General features: G+C 32.9%; 1 protein-coding gene across 1 annotated transcript in view; it reads left to right on the forward strand.

Moving 5' to 3' along the window:
• The window catches only part of LOC139484666 (vascular endothelial growth factor receptor 1-like), a 62,712-nt gene that overhangs the window by 11,457 nt on the left and 28,352 nt on the right, over nt 1–22,903 (forward strand). Inside the window, exons 2-9 of the mRNA XM_071268516.1 lie at nt 5,036–5,200; nt 9,931–10,167; nt 10,920–11,057; nt 13,463–13,627; nt 14,339–14,584; nt 15,685–15,822; nt 17,951–18,114; nt 22,080–22,260. Of these exons, the coding sequence (XP_071124617.1) occupies nt 5,036–5,200; nt 9,931–10,167; nt 10,920–11,057; nt 13,463–13,627; nt 14,339–14,584; nt 15,685–15,822; nt 17,951–18,114; nt 22,080–22,260 (1,434 nt within the window). The remainder of the gene's footprint in view (nt 1–5,035; nt 5,201–9,930; nt 10,168–10,919; nt 11,058–13,462; nt 13,628–14,338; nt 14,585–15,684; nt 15,823–17,950; nt 18,115–22,079; nt 22,261–22,903) is intronic.

The raw sequence follows: 22,903 nt of genomic DNA on the forward strand, positions 1-22,903 counted from the left end.
AAAAATATAAGAGTGTCAATTCTAAGGTTTTTTTCCTAACTGTGTATTGCTACCTCATTCATAGTCAATTTTAAAACCAAAGTGATTTTTTCCGGAATCAACACACGACATTCTTACTTCGATATGAAATAAGCGAATGTAATCATGGGAATGAGGAAAAAACCAAAAACTTTAAAACGTGAAAGAGAAATAGAAACTTCGAATTGTATACGAAACACATGTATAACGCGAATGTCATAGACTCACTCGAACCAAACCGCGGTATATACTCTTAGACAAACCATTCTATAACAAAAGAGGGACGAAAGAAACCAGAGAGACAGTCACACTCATAAATCGAAAATAAACTGACAACGCCATGGCTAACAATGAAAAAGACAAACAGACAAATAATAGTACGCATGACTCAACATATAAAACTAAAGAATAAGCAACACGAACCCAACCAAAAAAGCTGGGGGTGATATCAGGTGCTCCGGAAGGGAAAGCATATCCTGGTCCACATGTGGCACCCGTCGTGTTGCTCATGCTATAACAGTAAAAAGTCACATTCGGTAGGTCACATTCATGAAAGGGAAGGGGATTGTAGTTACGAAGTAAGGAACATAACCTATATCATCTGTGAAACGGTTATTCCATGACGGTCAACCAACTCGTGATGGCGTCCGTAAAATTTGGGAAGGGATGATTTCAACTTCAACATTTGGAACTCTGGGCTCAGTGGTAAAATATTTTATTAAATTGTCAATTATTTGAAACTTAAAATGGAGATGTAAGTAGTATAAAAAATGATACATACGCCAAAGATGTTATTGGATATAGGTTTCAAGCCGTTTCTACAGAAAATAAATTCAAAACAAAAAATGATAGCTAAAGTCAGAAATCAATTTTCAAGACTGTCTACGGAATTGAATTAAATGAATTTATATATGGTACATTTGTAAACTAGACTTTATTGTCAACAAAGTCAAATAGCATACCTGGTTGGACGTAGCACGTGGAAAAATACTATTGAAACAGTTCATGAACAAAAAAGACGAACATATAAAAGTTGAATTAAATAAAGGCAACAGTAGTATACCGCTGTCCGAAATTCATAAATCGATTGAGAAAAACAAAACAAATCCGGGCTACAAACTAAAACTGAGGAAACGCATCAAATATAAGAGGAGAACTACGACACAACAGAAACACAACATTAAAAATGATTTTCAAATTTGAACTTGACTGAGCCCAGAGAATGGGGACCCAAACAAATTCCAGCAGCAGCCGTTTGCGAAATTCCACGACTACAAAAAAAAAAAAAAAAAAATCAATGTCACATATAAACACTGCATGAATAATTAGCAAACAAAATAAGGACATACTTAAAACCAAACAATTTCCAGACGATATTCATTAAATCAGAAAAAATAAAAGTAGTATAAGGATACAGATGTAGACATAAAAAAGAAGAGGAAACAGTATATTTTCCAGAAAAATGGAACTAAATATACGGAAAAAATTTTAACAGCAAAAGCAAATGAAATGCTTAATGCTAACCAGTTTAAGTTTTGATATGTCGAAAAAATTGACAAAGGCACTGTTTTAAACGAAAGGAGACAAATATATTAAAAAAAACCCCACTACATAGAAAACATTAGACTGAGCAACAAGAACTCATTATAACATGGGGTGGTCTCAGCTAATATATTGAAATTAAGACGATTTTAGGCAACATATGACGTGATTAAAAGAAGTCTGGAGCACGTCTAATTTTTGTTTTTATAAATACCACAAAAATACGTTTAACTGAATATCAGGGATTGGTATGAACAACAATAGAATTCAAAAATAGAAAGAAATAATGTTAGAAGAAAGTTCAGAACTATAAGTCTAAAGATATATACTTCCTTATTTCACATGAAGAATGAAAATTTAATGAAAAAGTTTAAAACACTTTTTTGTATTGAATATGCAAATAGTTACAATGAACCATTGCTAAGTAAAAGATAGAACTGATTATGTGATCCGTGTAAACTCATCGAACGTTGAAACAAAGTTATTAATAGTAAAGATATCGTACCAACGTTGTAATTAGATCTTTGAATATTGTTTACATTGCCACACACATAAGTTTTGTCATCAGCAAATTAAAACATCACTCAATTTGTATCCTTTAAATATTTTTTTGTTGTTTTTTATGTTTAAATACACATCCACGTTCATTTTCTATATATAGATACATCTGTTGTAGGGTTGTCACTGACTCAGACGTACTTATATATATATATATATATATATATATATATATATATATATATATATATATATATATATATATATATATATATATATATATATATATATATATATATATATGACTAGTACTCTCTCTCTATATATATAACATTAATAGAAAACACCCGCGAAATCTCGGGCATATACAGCTTGTGAACTGTTTGTAAAAGATATTATGTATGGAGAATTTCATAAAAGGAATCAAAAGCCCTCTCCCATTTTTCAAAGACCGATATTTGTTTCCTTTCTATTAAATTCAATTATTTCGTGTTTCTGGCCTCAGACCACAATTATTCTTCTCCTTTGCTACAATGCATCTTTTGGTTAAAGTCAAATTAAATTAAAAATTTGCACCGCTTCAAACATGAAATAAATGTAACTGCTTTTATGCCTCTCTATTAAATTCAATTATTTTCGTGTTTCTGGCCTCAGACCAAACTTATGTTTCCCCTTTGCTACAATGAATTTTTTGGTGAAAGTCAAATTAAATTAAATATTTGCACCGCTTCAAACATGGAACAAATGTAACTGCTTATAGACCATTATTAGTCTAATAAAATATGCTTCTAGGACAATCCATCAGTGCTTTTTCTTTTGACAGCCTTATTAACATGCCTATGGTAGGATATGAATCTTGCATAAATGACTAAGACCGACTAAGGCTAATTTGAGGGGTGGTCGGAGGGTCCTGATCCCGAAATCCCGGGCTTAAAAACATGAAATCCCGAAATGCAAAATTTAAAGAAATTCATATCCCGAAATCCCCAAATCGAAAAATATATTCCCGGATCCCTTAAGGATCAATCCCCAAATCCCGAGCTTAAAAACACCCGAACCCGACGTCCCGAAAGAGGTCCTACCTCCCTCTAATCTCTACCCAAATTTCATTTTTGCCAAATCACTACTTTCACTTTCAATATTAAATTTCTATGCCACATATATGGGCATTATGTTTTCTAGTCTGTGCATCCGTGCGTTCGTTCGTTCGTTCGTCTGTCCCGCTTCAGGTTAAAGTTTTGCTCGAGGTAGTTTTTGATGAAGTTGAAGTCAAATCAACTCGAAACTTAATAAATATAGTGCCGAAGTGACATCCGTGTACTATGGACACATTCTTGTTTCCACATGTTTTACTTATTTTAATATATATGCAACTGGTATGACCCCGTAAATAGTAAACATTTCAAAGAAAACAGTACACAGAATACAGAGAATCTCTATATATTAAATTAGTATAATCGTAGTTTACATGTAGACAAACGTGAAAAATAATTGTCCTCTCTAAGGATGTATAATAGTTGTGGTTATTGCGGCTTAAACACCATGATATGGAGAACGCTCTGATTGGTTTATTCATTTTTCATTTTTGTTATCTATCATATGATTGGTTGTTCTTGTGCATGTTTCAAACCGGAAGTCTTATCTATGACTAAAAGTCAGTCTGATGACGGAATCAATATCTGGACACCTTTTGGTATCATACCACCAATTACTCCCTCAAATTTAGAACGTATGTGAAAGTAGGCCTACTAGGACAAAAAATAGTGCATTTGATGTCATTGTTTACTTAAACTAACCAACAAATTGGCAGAAATGAAACTTTTGGTGAAAGAGAAATATATTACGACCATTTTGAGCTAAAATTTACTTGTTTATGAGTTTGTATTCAAAATTGAGGATTAATGCACTCCATAGTATACTAATTTAAGATTTCCTGAAAACCAGGGGTTATTTTTAGTGGTACCTCTATTCGGAAGACCTTTATTTATTTTATATGATTTTAAACATCTGTTGAAAATTGGCATGTAGAAAGCTGATACATGTACGATTCAGGATATACTTGGTTTCTATGAAGTTAAACTTAAGGTAAAATATTTAGAAAGCTGTGAAAATTGTAAAATTTGGTTGAACAGATAGGGACTTTTAATTGGTGGTATGACACTTTTTTTGTCGATTTACTCTAAAAATTCACTCAATCTGAATTATCATAAGAATGGATTACAAATGCGACTATGCATGTTAACCATAGAACACAGAGATAATGATAATTAACTTATCGTGGGAGGAAGAGGAGTGACACTCAACATGAGGTCTTCTCATTTAATAGTATAGATACTTATTTCTTCAAAGGTTAACTCCTTACTACCCTACTGCCTGTCGATACTTTTATTTTGGCATTGCAAAAGTCATGTCTTTTTTTTGACTGTCCATGACGGTAAAACAATAAAACAACGGAGTACTGAGGAGCAAACAATTTGTAGAATGAAATAGTAAGCCTGAACCTTAAAATGTTCACATTTTATTGACGGAAAATTCGAGAAAGGTTATGTTTATTTCGATGTCAAGTTGATGATAATCTCTGAGGCGAGCAGTGCATTAATAAAAATAAATGAAATAATCTTCATACACGATATCTTAAGCCTTATTATATCAATACCGTCGTCAATAGCATTAACCCTAACCATATACTCCATGATGTACCAAAAAACCTTATTATTTCTTTACCCGCTTTTTTCAATTTTATTTGAATAAAGAAAATGCGCATTCTTTAGTCTCGTTTTCAGTATTTGTTTTATAAAGAAAGACAACAGCAGTATACCGCTGTTCTATAGTTATAATCGATTAAGCGAAAACAAATCCGGGTCTCAAACTAAAACCGTGGAAAACACATCAATTATAAGAGGAAAACACTGAAATGCAACAAAAACAAACGCCAACATACATAATAAATCCCAACATCTTATATTTAAATCGACAGAATTAGACTTGCCTCGCTTGCCAGAAGTATGTCCGGATGGAACTTTTGGTTATAGATGTAATTTCCAATGTCGATGTCACGAGGACCAAGTATGCAACAAGAAGACAGGAGAATGTCCTGGGGGAAGGTGTGCGGAGGAATTTTGGGGAACACGATGTCAGCTTTGTAAGTAGTTCCCGTTGGTTAATGCACATCATTTTCTTGACGCCTCAACCTCTTTGATATGGTGTTCAAATGGTAAGCACATCCTCGATTGACATTTCAAATCCTGTCAGTAACATTTTGTTTGTATGGATATCAATTTTTACATCATAATATATACGTATTACACCATGATGAAAATTCATTTCATTCCATTTTGCTAATTTTTCCTTTTCGCAAAGCTTCAAAATTAATTGAATATCAAACCAAAAGGTTACGGGAAGGTGAATGTTGCATCGTTGTTCATAAAAATGAATTTGATGCAACTGTCATACAAGTAAGAGGTTTAGCTAGCTATAAAACCAAGTTCAGTTCACCATTTCTTCATCAGAAAATGCCTGTACCAAGTCAGGAATATGACAGTTGTTATCCATTCGCTTTTGATTTTGATATTTAATTAGGGACTTTCCGTTTTGAATTTTCCTTGGAGTTCAGTATTTTTGTGATTTAACTTTTTTCTATTACGAAGATGTTTGATTGGAAATTCAAAGAAATTTTGAAGAAAACTTGGAATTGTCTTGACAATGTAGCAATGAAAACACAGTATGTACTGTTATCCTACACTAAATTTATATGTCATTTTAGAATTGCGATAAAACCATACATAATTATATCACGGCCGACACTCGGCTAACCGAGAGATTGATCGGTTAATCTATATTGAGTATGTGGCTATATCGGCGGTGGGTCTGTTAATCGGGTTGGCTAAAGTCTGTTAATCAGGTGTTATCGAGGAAATCATTGGAAATTCTGCATGTTTCATTGTATAACTTTTTAAATATATGTTTATCATAAAAATTATTCATGTCTAACAAAACAATTCAATGTACTGAATCCAGTGGTGTAATTATTATTTTTCTAGCTTCGATGTACGATCTATAAAATGAAAAGGCGTGTTACTCATCAATAAATTTATACACATTTTACACACACGAAATGTACACAAAAAGACACGTTGGTTGAATTTACTTGCATGCGATATTTTGAACATCGAACAAAGACAGGCATTATGTTTGTCAACCAAATTGATATCATTGTGTGAAAAATCTACACAAAAATCTGTATTTTGGTGACATTAATCAATCTTTATTTAAAACCTGGTCTGTTAATGGGTCGGATGTATAAAACCCGGTCTGTTAATTGGTCTGTTAAGAGTTATGAATGGCAATAAAAGTATAATTTTATTGCTGTATGGGGTGTTATCGGATCAAATGGGTAGGCTCAAGACGAGTCGCTAAAATATACGGAAACAACACATGAGCAATGAAAACTAATATATACGGGAACACTGACATGAACAATGAATTTAGGCCATGAATATTGAAAACTGATAAAAAAAAAGTGTAATATTAAAGTATTATTATACATCATGTTAAAATGCCATATTTTGATTGCCTAATACGAAGGTGTTAATTTACTCTATCACATGGCTGAGCGGGTGACAATTTTTTGGAATGTCACCCTCTCGGCTAGACCTATCAAAAATCGGCAGTTTAAACGACAATGAATTGAATCTACATCAAGTTATTTTATAGACAATGCTTAAAGTTCTAATTTACTATACAACGAAGCGTGGAACGACTCAAACTTATTTCTTTTACAATTGTTGGAAAAACGTATTTCACTTGTTAATATTTTTACTTTAAAACCTATAAATCATTGTGTGTTATACTTATTGTTGATATTAAACGCATTCGTTCACCATCGATGGGTTTCAACTGGTGATGTACGTACATTTCATCATGTTCATTGTGATGTATATTTCTCAGTCAGATATGAGGCCTTTTGAAAGGGGTATTTACCCAAAATTTAAATAAAATAAATATTAACAATAAATAACAATAATAAAATAACAACAATTGAAAATATTTTTTTTCATTGATAGCAGAGCTTTTTTCCCCGTTTCGGGCCTAATCCTTATATCGTTTATATGTCAAGTCAATGTACTACTATTGTCTATTTACTTCACTTCTGATGATTTTTCAAATACCCGTTACGCTGTCAAGTACGTGACTACATAGAAAATACTTTATAATAAAACTCATCTGTTAAAGAAAATGATGATAGGACATTCATTATAATAAATCAAATATCACATAGCTGAGAGGGTGAAAGAGCAGATCGGTATCCCTTGAAAAAACATTGTCAACCTTGGCTTCGCCGCGGTTGACACTGTTTTCTCGGGACCCAATCTGCTCTATCACCCTCTCAGCTATGTGTTATTTATATCTTATCACATATTTGTTACGGATACGGATAAATTTTAAAGATTTACCTGTTATGTTTCATTAAATTGTTATAATTGAACTTTTTTCCCCTCTTTTCTGCAACACTTAAATATGTGATAAATAGCTTAAGGATTATAACATGTTTTTCCATATTTGCCCTGGTATCATCCCTCGACCCATATCGGCCCTCGGCTAAAGCCTCGAGGCCGATATGGGAGTCTCGGGATGATACCAGGGCTAATATAGAAAAGGGCATGTTATAATCTATACTTATTGATTTCATCCAAGAATGGTCGCATATATCATGTGGATTCTGTTTAGGTTGTCATGAATGACACTAATTTGTATCTAAATTGGTATTAACCAGTATATAAATCAGAGATAAACGTCGTAATGTAACTAAACATCAGTAAGCAAAATATATTGGGATGCTAGAATATATAAAGAATAAAGAAATAATAATGAGTAAGATAAAATAAAATGTAGAGAAAAGTAACAGACAATTTAAAGAATATAGAAATAAACAACACCCCCAATCCGGACCCTCATTGTATACACGAGAATCTGGATGGAAACACAGAATATATAGAATAATAGATAAGGACAGTAGGAAGTGATGCATTAATAAAAAAAAAGATAGAAAAAAATTATAACTGTTTGAGAATAAAGACATGAAACACCCGTGGGTGTTGAAACAGTAACGGATTGCTATGTACTCATATTGGTAATAAATGCTAAAAGTTTACATGCGGACAACTGCAGTTCTCCTCTGCACTTATGTAGAAAGGAACTAAACGGAATAAAATTAATTAAAACTTAAGATAACCAAATGTAGCTGCATTCGCTCCTTTCTATTTACTTCTTTAGACTGATTTGTAAACAACAGATGATTCAGTAATAGAAGAAAAGAACCAATCGGATGATGTTGACGATTTAGAGTTTAACGTCCAGTGACAAATATCATGTGCACAATTGAGCGACAACACGTTATATGTACCCTGTGTTGTATTACAAAGACACTTTCGGACGGATTTGAGAACGTGCTACTTTGAACAGACACAAAAATTAAGGCTGAAGAAAACGTTAATAATAGATTCATGCATATTCCAGCAGGCAATCCATATCCATATAGAATGAAATTCAAAACAGTGTGGCTGTGGCCATTGATTGACACATGAAATTCATCCATTGACTGAGACAATTTACGTGAACGTTTGTCTGTAACGACCACTGTTCACGACGTACCTACGATAGACATTTAAACTGTGGGGTCACCAAAGGTTTCTTAACGCCTTTAATTATAAAATAATTCGAAAAATTAATCAGGAATAACCTTTATGTTTTGATTTATATAATTGATATAAATCAAAACATCGCGTTATTTCTTACTAATTTTTCGAATTACTTTATTAAGGTGTTGAGAACCTTTGGTGACCCCATAGTTTAAGTGTCTTTAAAAAGTACAAAGTGAGAAGTGGTCGTTACATACAAACGTTCACCTAAATTGTCCCAGTCAATGAATGAATTTAATGTGTCAATCAATGGCCACAGCCACACTGTTTTGAATTTTATTCTATTGAAGTGACACACCCCTTAATGAAATGCAAAGGAAGTCAAAATAAAAATGTTCTTACTAGAAGGATACTGTTGCAGCGTATTGTCATTTTTTTTACTCAAGAGCATCTCATTCTTAACTTTTTCAAAGGCAAAATATAAAGGTACTAGCACAACTATTATCGTGGCTAAATAACTCTTAACTGACACAATTTCAATTGTCCAACCCATTAACAGACGTTATTCCCATAATATTCACTAAAACGTGGTATTACTCACGTTATATTACAATTATAAAATATTTACTAATTTCAATTTATATTTTAGAACCAAAGTCGATTTTGTGTCCTTTAAATGATATCTAAAATCGTTTTTTTTTCGCCTTTCATTACAAAAATTGCTATGCGTATAAGCATAAAAACTACATACTTGCGCGACGCCTTTTAGTTTTACTGAAAACTGCGCAGACTATGGAATGTTTTTACAGTTGGAAAATGTTCTATGATATATATCATTTTGTCAGACACTTTTCTTTTTTTGATTTGATTTTTATAATGTACCTAAAATCTGTATATTAAATAGATTTTAATATTAAAATTGTGCGTTTTACTCTTAACAGACGTATAACCAACCCGATTAACAGACCAACCGCCGATATAGCCGCATACTCAATATAGATTAACCGACCAAACTCTCGGTAAGCCGAGTGCCGGCCGTGTATATACAATTTTCAAAGTTATATTCTTAACAAAAAAGTAATTGCATATACCGTCGTTTGACCAACAAAAACAAAAATTAAAATCTTATGCCGAAATGTGATACAAACTTATAGAATAATGATTAAAATTTTGTTAGTATTTAAGTTAAATAACTTATATTATATGTTCATAAGTTTTGTACATCTATTTACAGCAAACAACTGTTTTTATAATGGAGAAGCCGACAACTATATGGGAACAGTAGCAGTGTCTTACAACAATTACACCTGTAAGAAATGGGTAGAGCAATTTCATTTTTATACAGAGGTAAATTTTCCGGATGGGACGATGCCGGAAAATTTCTGCCGAACTGCCAAGGATTTTCCTCGACCCTGGTGTTACACGACCGACAATGACAGGGGATGGGAACATTGTAATATAAATAATTGCAGTACGTATATAAAACTAAAGCTTTACTCAGCACTTAAGAATTTGTATAACATATGATGCTCAAGCAATACGTAGATTGATGTGAGTTTATTAATTATTACTTACTTAAACATTGTCTGTGCCTTTTGCTGTATATAAAATATACTGAGTTATGATGTCAGTATAAACATAGAATTAATATTTAAAACAAGTTAAGTTCCGTCAGACAGACCCCATGTCAATTGTTTTTGTGAAACGCAGAGACAGCCTTTAATCATGCTTTATAGTATAGTTTACTAGAATATAGTTATCTAAGGTACCAGGCTTATAGTTTAATATGCCAGACGCGCCAGAAAGTAGACTCACAATTGCACAGCTGTATTAATAACGGTAGTCTGAAAAAAAACCTACACAAAAAATAAAAATGAATCAGAAGTGGCAATTGTTAGAAGCAGCATTTAATTAACAAAATCAATTGTAATATTTATATTTATTTTACCATTATGATTTAATCAATCTTACAAGTGTTAATTAAGTTTTAATACTTTGCGTCTAATACTGTATTATGTAATTTCACATGTTTCATCTTGAAAAATGAAATAATTACAAATAAATTTACATATTTACTTAAAATTTGTTTTTAAGTCACTTAAACTTTTAACATTACAATTTCAATAATTTCAAGCACCAAAGGGTATCTATCACATGTCCAGTTAGAGGATGTCTTTGATATATAATACACCTTATTTGTATCCTAAATATACTTTCTTCTAGCCTGTCCAGCTGGACTGTTTGGGTACAACTGCGAATATGAATGTCATTGTGCAGATCAAAGCGAGGCTTGTGGAAGCGTCAGTGGAAAGTGTTCCAGTGGATGTGCTGAAGAGTGGCATGGTTTAAACTGTCAGAAACGTAAGTATCACAGTCTATGGATGTAAAGGCTGAACAGGTAAACAATTCCTCAAATGTGTCCAAAAGGGGACCAGGATCACTCTTGGTAGATTAAACACGTTTAGCATCCGATATTTGGAGAATTCTAGTTATTGCTGCATCACTGTGGTCTTAGTATTGTACAGAGTCAGCTTTTACCATAATAAGTACATTTCTAGAAGTGTATGATTCTAAGCAACATCATTACTCGATAATGTTTGTCTCCCTTAAAAGTATCCATAAGGCAAGATGTAGGTATGCTATTTCCGACGTTGTCAACAATTTTGTGTTGAGGTCATTTAAAGGGGGATATATATTGGTAAATCAACGATATTTTTATACGCATTGGCATATTCAAATTATTTGAATGCTTTGGGTTCCGTTAAGTTAATAAAAATATTTAAAACCGGAGCAAATTTTACATGTGAGAGACTATATAAAGACAACTATTGTTTTGCATTGTATCAATTTTGTGCAAACATACCGGTTGTTCAATAAAGGCTCTTTGTAATTCCTGTAATTTAAATAAAAGGCTATAGGTTTGAAATGATCAATGTATTGTGATTTAACGAAGGTATTCTATGCATTACTGGTTAATTGATAGTCAGTGGTTTTGTACCATAAATTACTTAAACCTTTAGTAAATTATTTCATATATATAAAGATTTGGTTTTGATGTTTGGTTGTACCTCTAGCGAAATGTGAATCCCCCTTTTTTTTACCAAAAAAAAAACAAAAAAAAAACGCTCAATAACTCTGAAATGAATGAAAAAAAAAAAACACATCACGAAAAAGTAAACAGATCTTCAGGTTGATATGGAATAACAAGTCCGTGAAGTTGTATGCGATAATCATAAATAGGTTCCGAGATACGACACGAAATGTGAGAAACACCCTTATTTAAAAAAAGACCCTCCATAAACAAAATAAAGAATCATCACACAAAAGTATAAAGACCCTGAGATTAATATAACTAACAAGTGTGTGAAATTTCTGAGATACGGCTAGCCATGTGAACCCCCTTTATTTAACAAAAAACTCGATAACTCTTAAATAGAATTGTGAATCATCACAATATCTATACAGATCTTTAGATTAATATTTTTAAGAAGTGTGAAAAGTTTTGAGCAATAATCATGAATCGTTTTTGAGATACGACGCGTAATGTTAAAAAAAAACCACACCCCTATTTCTGAAAAAGTTTTTATCTTATTTTCTCCAAAAAGTATACAGATTGTTTGACCATCATAAGAAACAACTATCTTCAGTTTCATGAAATTTGGATAAGTTGTTCTCAAGTTATGGTGCAACATGTTAACGCCGGATGGACAGACAGACGGACGCAGGTCATTTGTATACCATGAAACGTCCCGTCAAAATTTTGATGGCCGTATCAAAATTGCAGTTACATTTCATTGGATCCGTTGATAGAAAGCTGTTAATTTTGTCAGTTGGAAGAAATTCATCTATTACGAGTTCGTTACTTGTTAAATGTTTTCTTACGTAGACATCTATTGATGGCATAAATAGATCTTGTACATGTTAACATGGTTAAGGTTGTTACGTACTCGCGGATTCAAGTTGTAACCGAGGTTATGACCATAAGTCGATGGGTGATATTTAAGCAAAAGAAATGAGACGAGAATAATACAGCCAGTAGAAATATATTTTAAATTTGGTACCCAAGGAAAATATTCCCATAGCATCATTTTAAATCACTTTACACGTAACTTTCAAAACCTGCTGTACTAGTCGAATATTATTTAATATTATTCGACTTTATGGAACCCGTATTCATATTCATGTAGACTTAAATTTAACTAAAGGCTAAAGATGGATATCGCATGAACTGTGTGTGTTCAATCACTTAAAGGAATAGAATGTCAGCATTGAAAGTGAAACAAAGGTAAATAACTTGATTAACTGATTCGATCGACAAAAAACACCCCATTTTATATATTATCATATACAACTACACAGACCTCGGGAAATCAAAGTTTGCAGTCTATATTTATGTTTATATCGCTTATTTGTCGTTAATCTATAACCAGTTAAATGGGGTCTAGACTAAAATACATACGAAACGAGGCTACATATGATCGATCCCATGCTCCGAATTGTTTTTTTTTTATAATTTGTTTAAATGTTTTACATTGTTATAAATCAAATATGAGAATTTGAATCAAATCTATAAACACGAATTTGACAGTGCCCCTTACAAACGGCAGAATAGACGACATAATATGCCAGCATTATCAATATTTTGGTTAACCCATTTATAACCAAACAGTCTCTGTTGTATTTGGAAAAAGAAAAAACGTATTGTTTTGTTTAGTTTTTTTCACGTAAAGCCTTGTGTGAAATAATATTTATAATTTATTTGACAGAAATTGACTTGTCCAGCTTGTCAGAAGTATGTACAGATGGAACGTTTGGTTATAGCTGTAATTTCCGATGTCGATGTCACGGGGACCAAGTATGCAACAAGGAGACTGGAGAATGTCCTGGAGGAAGGTGTGCGCATGGATTTTGGGGAAAACGATGTCAGCTTTGTAAGTAGTTCCGAATGTCAATGAATGAAGTTAAATGAAAATCCTTTGCATCACGTCTCAAATACTTTCGTATGGTGTTCCGATTTTACACCTATAATCGATATACATTTCACCTCATGTTGGTAACATTTAGTTTGTTGCATGAGACTCGATTTTGACATCAATTCAAAAATGTATCATATCATGGTGAAAATCATTTCTATATCATCATCTTAATATGTAATAGTTCAAATTTGTTCTTAGTGACAAAAAATTAATCGTAGAAAATGAATAAGGAGACACTTTTATTTAGTAAAGCTTCAAAAATGGGAAAAAGGGAATACGAATTTGCTGTTCTTGATTTTTCTTTGTGTAAAATTAGAAAAAGAATTTAAATTAATTAGGAATAATAATCAGTGAGTAATTAAATCGCAATGAGTACTGCCAATGAACACATTGGTAATGTAATGTAAAGTACATTTCATTTTTAATTTGCAATAAAGCAATATATGCAGCGGGATTTCAGAATTTATTTAACAGCAGTTGCATTTATTAGCAGGGGATTAACATAGCAATTTAAAATTCTATGCCGAAATGCGAAAGTTTTATTTTCGTATGGAATAATAATTAGGATGTGGTTAGTATTTAAGTTTTTAACTTTATTATTTTTAACTTGTATATATAAGTTTTTAACTTATATTGTACCATGTTATTTTTGTACATCTTTAACAGCTAACAATTGTTTTTATAATGGACAAGCCAAAGAGTATATGGGAAAAGACACAGTGACAGAATATAATGACACATGTCAAAGATGGGAAACCCAGAACCCCCATCCCCATCATTATAAAGTTACAGATTTTCCAGATCAGACGTGGCCGGAAAACTTCTGCCGAACTACACCGGACTCGCATCGTCCTTGGTGTTACACGACCAACGAAACCAATAGATTTGACTATTGTAATATAAATAATTGCAGTACGTATATAAAAAGTAGCAGAGCTAAAGCTTCATCCGACACTTGTATAGCATGTGATGCTTTAAACACAACGTAGGTGTATGTAAATATATGTGCTTTTGTACAATAGCACACACGTATTCAATATATATGTACTGTTTTGTGTCGTACTGTTGCATATAAACTTTACAAGGTTATGATGTTAATATAAATATTGCAAGTAAGTTTTCAATCTTAAATATGCTGAAATTTCAAGGACACTTCTCTGAAGATAAAAACACTAAAAACAAATCCCTAGATTGTCTTGTCTTTTTGTAGTGAAACTAAGTATATTGCATGCACGGGGGGGGGGGGGGGGGGGGGGTAACTTCCTATTATTGGGTATACGGGGATGTGCCAAAAATATGGGTCATAATTTTGCAAGATTTTATATAAGAATGACCCTCCTTTTTAATGACATCCTATATTAAAATGCATTTACGTTTGATAAATGTATATTGATTTGGGGTATGATCTACCTGGGATTACAGTATATTTAACATATATGTTCCTGGATCTACATATCATATATAAATATGCTATTGAGAATCTTACATTATTAATGGTCAATTATTATATTAAATTAAATCAGTTCATTTGAAAGTTCACCTTTCAAATAAGTTCCCAAATGAACCCCGAAAATTTTTCTCCTGATTTGATCTTCAATAACGTTTTGAGGTCATATTTTAAATATTGTATGTAAGTATAGATCATTCTTTCTTAAATATTTATATAACTATAGGTACTGAATTTCAGTGAATGTTATATTAAAATGGGTACGTTTTTTTGTGGCAAAAATGGCACACCCCTACCAAAAAAATATCGAAGTTACCCCCCGTGATTGCATGGTGTTAAGTATGATATAAAAGACTTCACCATCAATCTACCTTATTCAGACTTGATACATTTTAATCATGGTAACACATTCTATACATTACTTGTTTAAAAATTGCTAAAAATGTTTACTGTTAACATTTAATCTTTTATCATTTCAAAGCGTTAAAGGGTATAACATGTCCAAATAGTGGAAATCTTTGATATAAAATACACATTAATTCACCATCAATATACATTATGCTAGACTGTGCAGCTGGACGGTTTGGGAACAACTGTGAATATGAATGTCATTGTGAAGACCAAAGTGAGGCTTGTGAAAGTGTCAATGGAAAGTGTTCAAGTGGATGTGCTCAAGGATGGGATGGTTTTAACTGTCAGAAATGTAAGTATCTTTATGTTTTTGAATAGATACTTGTTTATTCCAAAAATAATCTTGTTTAAAAATTTCTCAGTTGCCAAGGCTGCAAACTTTGGATTCCCGTTTATATTTAAAACAAACTGCCCGTGAAGCAAGAGGCTACAAAAAGTGCACTGTATTACCAGAAAAATTAGTATTATAATACTTATTATTCTTTTATATGACAATGAAGGGAAGATAACATCTCTCTAGAATTTAATTCAAGTAATAAATATACTATAACATTATAACATAATCGAGTGCACCTATTATCGTAAGTATCTTAGCCTATGAATTTGGATGCTCTGAAAAAGTTGAATGTGTTCAGTGGTGATCAGAAACAACCTGAGTAGATTTAAAAACATTATGGTTTGAAATTTTGCCTTGCCTGAGTCAAAAGTAGAATGATTGTAACAATTTTATTCCAGACAGGCAATTATAGCTTTTTTGTAGCCTTTATTTTAAAAATGAAAAAAGCAAGGAGTTTGACATAATAAATATATTCTTATCTTAATCGTTGAAAAGACAATACGTGTTTTGTGGATAGTGGTTTCATTTGAAATCACGAAAAATGCTCTTATTTTCATATGTAGGCCCTTTTTACAAAAGATCATTAATATCGGTTCTGTCAATGTATACAAATACAAGGCCACTAAATTTTCATGATAATTAACAAACGATGAGCTAAAACTAACAAATATCAAAACTAACAAATATCAAAACTAACAAATATCACAAACTTACCAACATGTGTTTTCCATGATGCCGATGCTGGAAATTGTCAGGAATTGAAACGTGAATAATCATTGCTCAAACTATGGAACATTCAATCTTTTTGTTTCGCTTTTTTGAATTTCAATAATGTTTTGCAATATTTTGGACTTGATTGATGAAGATGCTGAAATCATTTGGTTTGTTCAACACAGTATTCCATGCATTTATATCTTATTGGGAAATTATTAAAATTCTGGTGGAATCAAATATTTATATTTTCTTCGTATAATTTATTACTAACATCAAATTCGAAATAGACATTACATATTCTGGGCTCTACACAAACATTTACTACAAAAGTGTTGATTCAATTTTTTCTTTTCTTTTTGTTAATTTTCATTATTTTAACGGTGATGTTCATTTGGCACCGACGAACGGTGTCTGTATTGACGTTTTGAATTTCAAAGAACCCCAACACATTATTGTATGTCCGTCCCAAGTCAGGAGCCTGTAGATCAATGGTTGCCGTTGGTTCATATCTGTCATATATCAAATTAATTTGTTATGAATAAGGCCGTTAGTTTTCGCAACTGAATTTATTCATACTTTTCAAGTCGCAGCCTATATACCGACTATTCGGTATGGTTTTATCTCCTGGTCGAAGGCCTCACGGTTGCATAAAATTGGGTACATCCACTTCATTTGAACTTTGATGGGACGTTGCCTCATTGGCAACCATACCACATCTCCTTATTTTTACATATTAGCTACTTTTTTTCGTTTATGTGTTTTAAAGAAAATCAAACATCAATTTAGATAGATTGCGTTTCTAATGATAAAAGTCACTAGTTGTTTATTCATATAATATATTTCTGTTAATTTCAAAGCTATTGAAAAGTGAAAAAAAAGGATAGACATTAACATTTCGTACTGCCGTGAGGGAGGTCAGTGTGTAAGGGAAAAAATCATTAGAAATGGCCAATATCTAGCCAAAAGTTTACTGTAGCCATCTACGATACGATTGTTGCCGTTAATTTCTTGGCTACTCTGTAATAATAAAAGAGGCACGGAACCGATGCATAACTATCCCACTGTAACACATTTTAAAGAGTTGAACATCTCATTACTACTTTTGCCTCTTATTAACATGAGCAACACGACGGGTGCCACATGTGGAACAGGATCTGCTTACAATTCCGGAGCACCAGAAATCCCCAAATTTTCGGTGAGGTTCGTTTTGCTCAGACTTTGGTTTTGTTGTTGTTTTATGGACTTGTCTGTCTGTTTGTCTTATTCGTTTTAAGCCATTTAGTTTTTAGTTTAATTTCTACTAATGAGTTTGAATGTCCCTTTGGTATCATTCGACTTTCATTTTGTTTAACGTTCCATGATTTTTTAGCGGCATTTCCAGATATTAAAATAAGATCTACTGAGGACATATACACCAGTTACAATAAGACTGACGCTGGAGATTACGTCATACCCACGGGACACAATTTTACTATAGAATGTCATGGTGCATATCCTCCAAAGCTGAAAGTTTTACGTAGTGGTAAAGTAAATGTAAGTATTTTGTACAAATGTAGTAAATGTTCGAGGACATATTGTTTAGTAGCTATAGTTTCAGATAAAGACAATAACAATCCAAACCAAGGAATAAACCAAGACTCGCAAAACCAAAGGACATTTACATCAACAAGTATAAATAAGAAATAAGAAACAACTCGAACCCCACTAAAAAACGGGAGTGAAGTTATTAGACTTAATAATCATTTGTTTTGTTGCAAGAATAGGGAAGAAATAGGAAATGATTTCAAGAACCTAGAAGCTTATTGGATACTTATCTTATGAATTTGTATTACAACAGATATAAGTTTACTGTACATAGATTATTTTTGTATACATCTAATTTTGCCATTGCTGAACATCAAATACAAAAATGAGATTAGTTATTGCAGTAAATGCTGCATACAAATAAAGCTATGACAATCTGTAATGCTTGTTTATACTTTTGTGCGAACGTTACGTCTAAGCGGATTCATCAGGTTAGATTATAAAATAACGAGATACGGTACGAATGCAAACTTGACAACTTCTAAAGTATCCACTTAGGACAACAATATAAACAGATACAAATTAATGGAATTATACTGTTTCCTTCCATATTCGTTTTTTCGTAGCTAAAATGTGCCAGTCGTTTTAAAGCAGTAGCAAGAGATACCAAAGTGACATTCAAATTCTTAAGTAAAAGATAAATTGACACCACCGTGGCCAAAAATAAAATGACAAACAGACAAACAACAGTACACAAAAGAAAATAAATCTGTATCAATAAATAACATTATTGAGTTTTTTTTCCTTGTAGGATGAACCAAATTTTATGCCTGACTTGTTTTACATTTTATCATATTCGGGCATTTTATAGATTGATGTATGGTATTTGGTGCGCTCATTGTTTAGGCCTCACAATTATTTATAATCATCATCATCTGATCTTTCGTGGATAGTCGTCTCATCTGCAATCATACGGCATTTTATTATTTTCATATCAAGACAGAGCAAAGGGCAATTATGATTTTTCAATGATGAATTTCATGTTAATAATATGGGATGAAATATAAACGAATAACAGTTATAATAGTTATCAAAAGTACCAGGATTATAATTTTATACGCCAGACGCGCGTTTCGTCTACATAAGACTCATCAGTGACGCTCAGATCAAAATAGTTAAAAAGCCAAATAAATACAAAGTTGAAGAGCATTGAGGACCCAAAATTCCAAAAAGGTGTGCCAAAAACGGCTAAGGTAATCTACTCCTGGCGTAAGAAAATCCTTAGTTTTTCGAAAAATTCAAAGTTTTGTAAACAGAAAATTTATAAAAATGACCATATAATTGATATTCATGTCAACACCGAAGTGCTGACTACTGGGCTGGTGATACCCTCGGGGACGAAACGTCCACCAGCAGTGGCATCGACCCAGTGGTGTAAATAGTTATCAAAAGTACCAGGATTATAATTTTATACGCCAGACGCGCGTTTCGTCTACATAAGACTCATCAGTGACGCTCAGATCAAAATAGTTAAAAAGCCAAATAAATACAAAGTTGAAGAGCATTGAGGACCCAAAATTCCAAAAAGGTGTGCCAAAAACGGCTAAGGTAATCTACTCCTGGCGTAAGAAAATCCTTAGTTTTTCGAAAAATTCAAAGTTTTGTAAACAGAAAATTTATAAAAATGACCATATAATTGATATTCATGTCAACACCGAAGTGCTGACTACTGGGCTGGTGATACCCTCGGGGACGAAACGTCCACCAGCAGTGGCATCGACCCAGTGGTGTAAATAGTTATCAAAAGTACCAGGATTATAATTTTATACGCCAGACGCGCGTTTCGTCTACATAAGACTCATCAGTGACGCTCAGATCAAAATAGTTAAAAAGCCAAATAAATACAAAGTTGAAGAGCATTGAGGACCCAAAATTCCAAAAAGGTGTGCCAAAAACGGCTAAGGTAATCTACTCCTGGCGTAAGAAAATCCTTAGTTTTTCGAAAAATTCAAAGTTTTGTAAACAGAAAATTTATAAAAATGACCATATAATTGATATTCATGTCAACACCGAAGTGCTGACTACTGGGCTGGTGATACCCTCGGGGACGAAACGTCCACCAGCAGTGGCATCGACCCAGTGGTGTAAATAGTTATCAAAAGTACCAGGATTATAATTTTATACGCCAGACGCGCGTTTCGTCTACATAAGACTCATCAGTGACGCTCAGATCAAAATAGTTAAAAAGCCAAATAAATACAAAGTTGAAGAGCATTGAGGACCCAAAATTCCAAAAAGGTGTGCCAAAAACGGCTAAGGTAATCTACTCCTGGCGTAAGAAAATCCTTAGTTTTTCGAAAAATTCAAAGTTTTGTAAACAGAAAATTTATAAAAATGACCATATAATTGATATTCATGTCAACACCGAAGTGCTGACTACTGGGCTGGTGATACCCTCGGGGACGAAACGTCCACCAGCAGTGGCATCGACCCAGTGGTGTAAATAGTTATCAAAAGTACCAGGATTATAATTTTATACGCCAGACGCGCGTTTCGTCTACATAAGACTCATCAGTGACGCTCAGATCAAAATAGTTAAAAAGCCAAATAAATACAAAGTTGAAGAGCATTGAGGACCCAAAATTCCAAAAAGGTGTGCCAAAAACGGCTAAGGTAATCTACTCCTGGCGTAAGAAAATCCTTAGTTTTTCGAAAAATTCAAAGTTTTGTAAACAGAAAATTTATAAAAATGACCATATAATTGATATTCATGTCAACACCGAAGTGCTGACTACTGGGCTGGTGATACCCTCGGGGACGAAACGTCCACCAGCAGTGGCATCGACCCAGTGGTGTAAATAGTTATCAAAAGTACCAGGATTATAATTTTATACGCCAGACGCGCGTTTCGTCTACATAAGACTCATCAGTGACGCTCAGATCAAAATAGTTAAAAAGCCAAATAAATACAAAGTTGAAGAGCATTGAGGACCCAAAATTCCAAAAAGGTGTGCCAAAAACGGCTAAGGTAATCTACTCCTGGCGTAAGAAAATCCTTAGTTTTTCGAAAAATTCAAAGTTTTGTAAACAGAAAATTTATAAAAATGACCATATAATTGATATTCATGTCAACACCGAAGTGCTGACTACTGGGCTGGTGATACCCTCGGGGACGAAACGTCCACCAGCAGTGGCATCGACCCAGTGGTGTAAATAGTTATCAAAAGTACCAGGATTATAATTTTATACGCCAGACGCGCGTTTCGTCTACATAAGACTCATCAGTGACGCTCAGATCAAAATAGTTAAAAAGCCAAATAAATACAAAGTTGAAGAGCATTGAGGACCCAAAATTCCAAAAAGGTGTGCCAAAAACGGCTAAGGTAATCTACTCCTGGCGTAAGAAAATCCTTAGTTTTTCGAAAAATTCAAAGTTTTGTAAACAGAAAATTTATAAAAATGACCATATAATTGATATTCATGTCAACACCGAAGTGCTGACTACTGGGCTGGTGATACCCTCGGGGACGAAACGTCCACCAGCAGTGGCATCGACCCAGTGGTGTAAATAGTTATCAAAAGTACCAGGATTATAATTTTATACGCCAGACGCGCGTTTCGTCTACATAAGACTCATCAGTGACGCTCAGATCAAAATAGTTAAAAAGCCAAATAAATACAAAGTTGAAGAGCATTGAGGACCCAAATATTTCAATGTGTAAATTTGGATTTCACCTTGACAAGCTGGACAAGGAATGTGTTTGCCCACTAAGTGATTAGTTGAAACCGTTATTGACTCTGTGCTTACATTTTCAGCAAATGGTCTGTTCGTAAACGTTTTCAGTTATTTTTGTTTTACATAATATCATTCATAGTCGCAGTTTCTTTAGACAGAAAACAAAGGCTCTATTTTATACAGCTTTAAACCAACTGCAATATTAATGAATGCATTAACAGTTTTTTCTTTTTTGTAGGATGAATCTGATTTTTTTCTCTTGAATATAACAAAGGTTGAACTAACCAAAAGCGAAACTGACCGGAACTTTGGAGCTTTATATCACGTTGATAACCCAGATTTCACGTACACAGGGGAATATGAATGTTACTATGGCGATAATGATAACCTAGGGACCAAAGTTTATATCTTTATTAGCGGTAAATATAAACAGCTACAGATTTGTATTTGAGATTTATGAATTGAGTGTTAATTAAGTGGATGATTTTATTTTCCATTATTCTGTGAAAAAGATCAACTTGTGAAATAACATTAACAGTAATTTTGATTAAACAATGTTAGTATTTGATTTTCGTACTGACTTCTGTAAGTGGCAGTCTCTCATAATAGCACAAAGCTAGTTAATACAATTAATTATCTAATTACTACTACAATTAAATATTAATTAGTATTATAATTTTCACTGTCATTTATATAAGTTAGATAAGTCTTACAAATCTAATCTTGAATTTCATCCAAATTCTTTCTTAATTTTTGGAACACGTTTTAGAAATTTAAATGTGATGTCACTTTGGGCGTTGCATTGACTATGGCTAACAAGGCTGTGATTTTGTAATGTATTCGTTTTTATTCTATAGCTAGTCACCACTTCAGTTTAATCATGTATATCTGTTATTTGGTCATTTTATAAAATTTACTGTTTGCAAAACTATGTATTATTCTTGATAATAATGATGTTTTTGTCCCAGGCGGATAACATTGACCTCACAACTATTTGGAACTTTTGGTCCTCGGCGGTCTTCAACTTTGTAGTTGTTATGGCTTTCAAATTTTTTTTTACAT

This window comes from Mytilus edulis, chromosome 8, assembly GCF_963676685.1.
Source record: "Mytilus edulis chromosome 8, xbMytEdul2.2, whole genome shotgun sequence".
NCBI lineage: Eukaryota > Metazoa > Mollusca > Bivalvia > Mytilida > Mytilidae > Mytilus > Mytilus edulis.